A 7,787-nucleotide genomic window follows, 5' to 3' on the forward strand; every position below is an offset into this window, starting at 1 on the left:
ATAAAGACGTGGTGAGGCTCAAATTTCTCTCTTACCAAAGTTGGCACAATTGCTTGCATAAGCAACCCTTCCCCTAGTGTTTTCAACTGTTCTTTTAAGAGACTCTGAATCTTTTCACATCATTCACAACTTTAGATTCCTTGTTAATAGCTAGATTGATGTCACTTTCAACACAATTTAAGCCGTTATTTAGAAAAATAATAATGTAAAGAAAGTGAAAATTGACCTTATTTTAATAAGAGTAAGAGTGAAGAGGTTAAGGAAATGAAAAAGTTGTTAAAAATATGTGAATAATTTTATTGACATGATGATGAAAAATGATTGTTGTTACTTGATGTGTCAGTGAGATAAGTTGCATAGTGATACTTAACATAAAAAATTTTATTTAAAAAAAGTGTAGATAGTAACTACATAAAATGGAAATCTTATCCTACTACATATGTATTCCAAATTAACTATCCTGTATATTACTCTCTGTGTCAATACATCATCCATTTAACATTGTTAAGGACAATTATAATGAGTCGTTTTAAAAATAATTGAGATCAGATTGAATATTTTAGAAACTAGAAATAACATTGATTTGTGACCCTTAATATAGAGACTAAATAGTAATTAAACCTAATTTATAATATTAAAAATAAATTAATAAAAAAACTCACGTTATTTTTTTGTTGTTATTATTTTTCTTATTATTTATTTTACATTGTAATTTAATTGTGTTATATATATATATATTATTTGAAGTTTTGTGTAATTTGAAATTTTGTTTAAATGTTTTATAATTATTTATTTAAATTTTACTTTATTTTTAATTTCATTTTATGAAAATCCTTTTTCTACACTTTTACATATATAACCGAATTCGCATATCATAAACGGGAATAATTCTTTAACTAAATGAGGATAGTAAATGTAGATAAGGTATAATCATTAATATTAAATTTATTTTAAACACAAACAAAATAATAATTTTACAAAATTTATTTATTAAAAAATTAATTTTATCGATCACATCAATAAAATTGTTCCCAGATTTTTAACAATATAATAGAAGAGACTAAGTTAATTCGTTTTAAAGATAGTTAGGACCTCATTAAATATTTTAGAAACTAGGAAATAAAATTGATTTTTGGATCTTAATATAGAGATTAAAAAGGTATAAATTAATTTTAATCAAATATTAAATTTTGATTTTATTATTATCATTTTATACACATATTTATGAGTTTATTGTTATTATTATTATTATTTTAGTTTTTATTATTTTATAGTTATTAATGTTTTTTTATTCATTTATATTATAATGTAACATACTCTATTACCATATAAATATAATCAATTATATTATGTCATATAAATATGATTGATTATCTTATGTTATATATAATTGATCATGTTTATATAATAATAATTAATATGTTATGTTACCGAGGTGTTAAAATGAGTTGATCAATTTTAACATACATTGAGTTAAAAATGAGTTGACTTAACTCAATTCACTTTTTAGTGAGTTAGAGATTTTGTAAACCCATTTGATCTATTAAGGGTTAGTATAGAGATAATAAATGAATCAGTATATGTGGACATCACTTAGAACTCGTCTCATACACTTTCCTATTTTAAATTACTAAAATATTTTTAATTTATTAGGTATCCTAAAAACTTATATTATACATTTCATAATTTTTATTTTTTTTATAATATTTTATATTTGTCAAACTTTTATTTCATACTCTTATTTGATATACAATTATAATATTTTCATGGATATTTAATATTGAAAAAAAGAAGCGTGTATCTTTTTTATATTAAATACTTAATAATATCATATTTAAAAAAAATATTTATTTTAAAAATATGGATGAGACACTCAAATCCACACTCACTCACTTTTCATTCCTAGTTGACTCAATTAAGCATGATTTGCTCTACTAACTTATTTTATATATTTATTATAGTATAATCAAAAGAAATTAACTCTACTTATTATTTATATCAGTACAATCAAAATATTAACTTATTAGGTAAACAAATAAATTAAATATCTAAACTATTAAAAAATTATTAAAGAAATATTCTAATCTTTAAAAAATTAAATTGTCAACCTATATAGTTAGAGAATTTAAACAATAAAAAAATATTTAAAAAATAAAAAAATTGTCTTGATGGGTTATGAATCAACTCTTCTCCAATCTAATTCAAACTCGTTTAACCTAAAAATTAAGTGACTCAAGTTTAATTTGATCCATATTTAAAATATTTTTATTTTTTCCAACACAATCAATTCAAAATCTGTAGTGACATACTTGAACTCATTTTTATATACGTTATTTTTGTCATAAAAAATAAAAGTAAAAATTTATCAGGTAAACTGAAGAATAAATTATAAAATTTTGATGTCATTTTTACTCCTTACGTTATATATGTTATTTTTTGTCATAAAAATAAAAGTAAAAATTTATGAGGTAACCTGAAGAATAAATGTATAATTTTATATTTTCCATGGTGAAAGGATATAAAAATTATCTTTCATTCATTCTCACATTTCATTAAGTTTCGTCATTTTTTAATCCACGTCTACCGTATATCAGTGTAACATACACAACCTTAATGTTAATAACATTCTTTTAGTTTCCAGAACATGAACACTAACAAAATTGAAAACTTAAACTAGTATATGTTCGTAGTGTGTCAGAAAGATAGAAAAGAGTGCTAGAGATAAGGAAACTTAAGAAGAAAGAAAATGAAATTTTTTATTCGTGACTGGTTCAAAGTGAGAGAAGAAGATAAACTCAACGCATCATAAACCATAATCCAGAAACACCTTTGACTCAGAACAATTTCCAAGAGACAATACTACCTTCTAAGTTAAACAAGTTAATGGAACTTAAAAGCTTGCACTTTAGTTCTCCGATATTTTCACCTTTGTTGCTATTCTTCTACTTGTCATTCAGAAATTGGTATGTCTTATGCTGTTCTTGTTCAGTAGAAGTGTTATAAGTAATTAAGCAATTAATTGAACTTGTCTCTATCCCCAATATTAACATAACAAATGATTGAATTTCTACACTTGTGGCGAAATTACCATGAAGCTTCACAATTAATTGCTCATGAAAAAAGAGAGGATGAAATGAAAAGATTAAGCAATAATATAATTACAGAAAAAGTAATGTAAGAAAAAATAAAAAATGACAAATTTGTTGGGACAAGTTAAGATTTTATTTTATGTATTAATTCGAATTTAAGAATTTCGTAAAACAAAAGAAAAGGAGTAGAAAAGATAATGACCCGACCCGACCCGACAAAGTATACCAAAGCAGCGCCCTACCGCTCAGATCTGATATAAACAGTGAATTTTATTTACAAAACTTTTTCGCAATTCCATGATTTTTTCTTTACCTCCAAATCCAATGGCAGCCGTACGATCAAACTCGATCACTGTCTTCTTCGTCGCTTTCATTCTCTTCACAACCGCACCATCTCCTTCTCAATGCATATCTTTCTCCTCTTATTTCCGTTACCGAGAACTCTTCTCCCTTTCGCATTCCCTTCTCATCGGCGTCGCCAACCTCCGGGCCGCGCGCGGCGACGTCGTTGGCGCCGAGCGAGCTAGGGCCATCGCCAACAGCCTCGATCGGGGAACCGTCTTCGGCTTCGTGAAACTCCTCTGGACATGGTCGTGGAGGGATTTGTCCTTCACGGACCTCTACGGCGTCGTTTCGGACACGAAGGAGTTGCTTAGGGGCTTGACTGAGTTGACTCGTTTGGAATCGGTCGCGGAACGGTCCGCTTGGGTTTCGCGAAATTACCAGAGTGTCCTCACCGTCTCAAAATCGCTCTCCAGCAAGCTCCTCAAAGCATTTGGCCAGTCGGTACGTAAAAAGCTTGTTTTCTTCTATTTACATTTTTTAATAATTCTAAATGTGTGATTGAGACAAAAATTAAATTATTTAAATAATAATTATATTTTTCATATTTATAAAATCAACATAATTTTTTAAACCTTTTACAAATTCAAAATGTATAATAAATAAGTTTCGTGTACAAAAACTGCAACGATGTTTTTATATGCTTCCTAATGTCTTTAATATATAAGTGACTTCTGACTTAATAAATTTTTCTTATATCTTTAGTAAAAATTTCCTAAAACATAATTATATATATTAATAAAAAAAACTTAGTTAATTACATTGAATTTTTTAAATAATGTTGTAAATATATCAAGTTTGTTATTTTGTACTGTCACTGTTAATAACTTATTAAATTAATTTTTATTGATAAAAGACACATATTTATAATATTTAATAAAAGTAAACAATGAAATTAATGTTGCATACAAATTATAAAATATTTTATAAAGAAAAAGACTATAAAGGACAATAGGAACTATTAACACAGTTAATTAATTAAATAATTCAATCAATTATTTATTTGACCCTTTTTAGTTCACATATATATAAATGGTATGTTTGAATCCTCATGTATGTTTATTCTTGTTTTTATTTTAGTTTATATATGAAAAAAAATGGTAAGTTTTAATGCGAATGTATGTTTGTCTAAGTTTTGGTCTTTCTTGTTAACATTAAAGAACTGTATCCCACAGTATAAAATAGCTGCGTTTTTCTTTCTAACAGTGACAAATTGCTCCAAAAAAAGGGGACTAAACTCTTAACTTAAAATGAAGGTTATTATAGGGATCAGAACACTTTAACCTTTAAATTTTTTTGATATTTATTTGTTTAAGTTTGTAACTAAACTTAGTTGTATGCTATGATACAACCTTATTATTTGTGGTTATTGCGTTAGTGATGAATTTTAGCATGTGGAATGGCAGGGAGTGATGAGGGAAATGGGGGAGACGTTTCAGAAAGAGGTGGTGGAAGGAGGATTAATCAGGGATTGTCTACAATTGGGTAACAATGATTTAAAGGCTTTGATTCAGGTTGTCAAAGATTTGTTGCTCCAATTTTTTCCTGTTCAAGGCAAAGACTCTGAACTATAGCTAGGAATTTGCAAGAATTTGGATCATAGAGAATCTTGAAGGATTGTGTAACTGCTTAACATATACGTGTCCAAAATTCAATTTCTTTCTTTTGCTTTCACTCTGTTTTTCTTAGGATACTAGGTTTCAGCAGGAATTAACAGTTAATTTTACTGTTATAACGATTGAATGAGGCAATTTTAAATGTGAAATGTTTTCTATAAAGCTTGGTTATGGATTTTATTGAATTGGAGCCATAACTCTTTTAAGGCAAATTTTAATAAGCTCACGGCAGAATCCGCAGCTTCATTTTCATTTTTCTGGACCCAAATTATCTTTACGTTAAAATGTTATTCATTCCAGAATTTCCAAACTTTCAGGTTTGCATATAAAAAGAACAAGATAATTATCAAAATAACAAAAACAATTTGGTGTGAAAATAAATAGCATAATCACTGGCCAATCCTCAAAATTAATGGTTGAAGTAAATAAAAGAAATTTCTTATATTTGAGCCCAAAATTTTTAAAAACAGGAATACAAGGCATTTTTCTCAACTTTCTGTACCTTTTTAAAAATCTTGGATCACCACATTTTATTCTATGACTGTTTTTTCTTCTGTCACCTCCATACACAACATGAAAATATATTTTTATCCTTTTTATGTCATCTTCATATAATAGTTTTCGAATTATATAATCTGAAAACTCATTTGAAAAAAAATTTCAGATTACATAATCTGGAAGCTAAATAAGACTTTTCAGATTATGCAATTCGAAAATTAATCATGCATATGAAAAAAGGTTTTCGGATTATATAATAAACAGTGCTGAAGCAAACTCATGTTTCTAAGGGGGCTATTTCTTCCTGCACCTCCATGGCGTCTTGTGTGACACCCCATATTTTTTTAAATATTAAAAATACTTTTTATTTTATTAATTTTTTTTCATTTCAGAATGAATGATCCAACATATAAAATACATTATAAATTATGAAGGTATTTTTAGATGATAGAATCTTAAATCTGACAATAAGAAGGTATCTTTTTAAAGAAAAAAAATATTTTGTATTGTAGAATTTAAAAATATTGTGAGATGTAAATCGAAAAAAAATATTTACATATTTTAAAATTCAGAATGTATTTTTTAATAATAAAATTGTTTTTTTAAGACCAAAGAGATGTCAGATAAGCTATGGAGGTGGAGGAAGAATCAGCTTGTAAGGCAAACTTGACTCCCAATAGGTTAGCCGACACTGTTTCTTCCTGAACCTCATAAGTTCTTGCGACACCTATAGTAATTATGTAATTTACCTTTTTGTCTTTTAGTTAAAAATTAAATAAATCTTAAAATCTCACCTAGGATTTTTATCCTACTATTTATTCTGATTTAAAAAATATTTCATTTTTTTTCTTGTATTAGCTTCCTATACTGATTTTTTTTATTATGAGAATATTCTATATTACATAATTTAAAGTATTTTCAGAATTTGGGACTAACTTTACATTTGGAAGCTAATCCCAAATTTAAAAAATATATTGTATAACATTTATTTTTAGCATGTAAAACTTATTACAAAACACATACCTATACCTATTATTTATGTAGTTCGAGAGAGATTAAAAATCGAAAGAGAAAATAACTTAATTAGTCCTCTAGAATTGTAATGGTATGATTTTGATATTTTACATACTAATTTGAATATTATCATTAGTATATATTATTACTTTTTTCATAAAAAAATGTTATTATCTGCATATATTTATTAAGATCCTATATCAGAAAGAATCAAGATGTTGAAACATAGAATGAATTTGTTGCAAGATAGTTAATAGTATTAACTTTAGGAGAAGGATCCTACTATAAGGGGTGGGTTAACATACCAAAATCTTAGTCACTTGTAGAAGCACATAATCTTTCAGAAACTGCAAATGGTCAAATTTGGTACCAAATGTAATTAATTAACTAAGTTGCGGAGTAATTAAAAGAAGCTTCAAGTCTTATATATGTCACACTTTACAATTGCAGTTGACAAGTAAGTGGCTATACAATTGTTGCGCTTCCCTCATCCCTTGCTCTTCTCTTCCTTCACTATAGTCTATAGCCATACCTATATATCTATTGCTACCATAAATTTCCACCTCTCACATCATTCCAACTATTTTTGGTGGAGTGAGGTAACTCAAATATTATAAATCTCACATTCAAAAATTAAGAATTGTTTATCATATAAACAATGCTATTAACAAAATTTTAAAGTGATAAAAACAAGTTTTTAATTAGAATTATTTATTCAAATAATACTTGTTAAAATTTTAAATCTTATATATGACTTGTTGAGCTGAGCTAAACAACTCCACCATATTAGTGTAACTAGAAATGTTCTATGTAGAAACATTATTTTTTTCTCAGCAGAAACATTATTAGAGTGATAGTATAAAATTGTATTTATTTGTTTATTTATTAATACTGAAAATCCAAGTTTGTTAGTAAATGTCACAACCAAAAATAGTTAAAGTTTAGCATGAAGTGGTATGAACTACTTTCTATAGTTTTATTTATTTTACAAAAACACTTTTAATTGTTGAAAAAAGTAATTATAAAATATTATTGTATTCATTATAATAAATATTAATTTCTTTTTCATTCAAAATTCCACGCTTTCATTTTACCTTAACTAATATTTTCAAGAACATCTTAAATTTTATAATTGAACTAAAAGAAAGATATTGGTAACAAAATCCTAACTTATTAAACGACTATCATAAATAACATTACATGAAACAAAAATGAGAAAGAATCGGTC

The 7,787-nt window shown here is 26.3% G+C and overlaps 1 protein-coding gene across 1 annotated transcript; it reads left to right on the top strand.

Moving 5' to 3' along the window:
- Positions 1 to 3,141: 3,141 nt before the first annotated feature.
- LOC137832428 (uncharacterized) lies at positions 3,142 to 5,105 on the top strand. The gene is made up of 2 exons (XM_068640589.1): positions 3,142 to 3,875; positions 4,838 to 5,105. The coding sequence occupies exons 1-2, from the start codon at positions 3,387 to 3,389 to the stop codon at positions 5,003 to 5,005; spliced, it is 657 nt and encodes a 218-aa protein (XP_068496690.1). The 5' UTR covers positions 3,142 to 3,386; the 3' UTR covers positions 5,006 to 5,105.
- The last annotated feature ends 2,682 nt before the right edge of the window (positions 5,106 to 7,787 follow it).

This window comes from Phaseolus vulgaris, chromosome 6 (genome assembly GCF_000499845.2).
Source record: "Phaseolus vulgaris cultivar G19833 chromosome 6, P. vulgaris v2.0, whole genome shotgun sequence".
Taxonomy (NCBI): Eukaryota; Viridiplantae; Streptophyta; class Magnoliopsida; order Fabales; family Fabaceae; genus Phaseolus; species Phaseolus vulgaris.

Bases quoted from the DNA above. Each gene is read 5' to 3' on its own strand.
- LOC137832428 (XM_068640589.1), top strand. From the start codon at position 3,387: ATGATTTTTTCTTTACCTCCAAATCCAATGGCAGCCGTACGATCAAAC. The intron at 3,876-4,837 runs GTACGTAAAAAG...GTGGAATGGCAG, and splicing joins TCAAAGCATTTGGCCAGTCG to GGAGTGATGAGGGAAATGGG.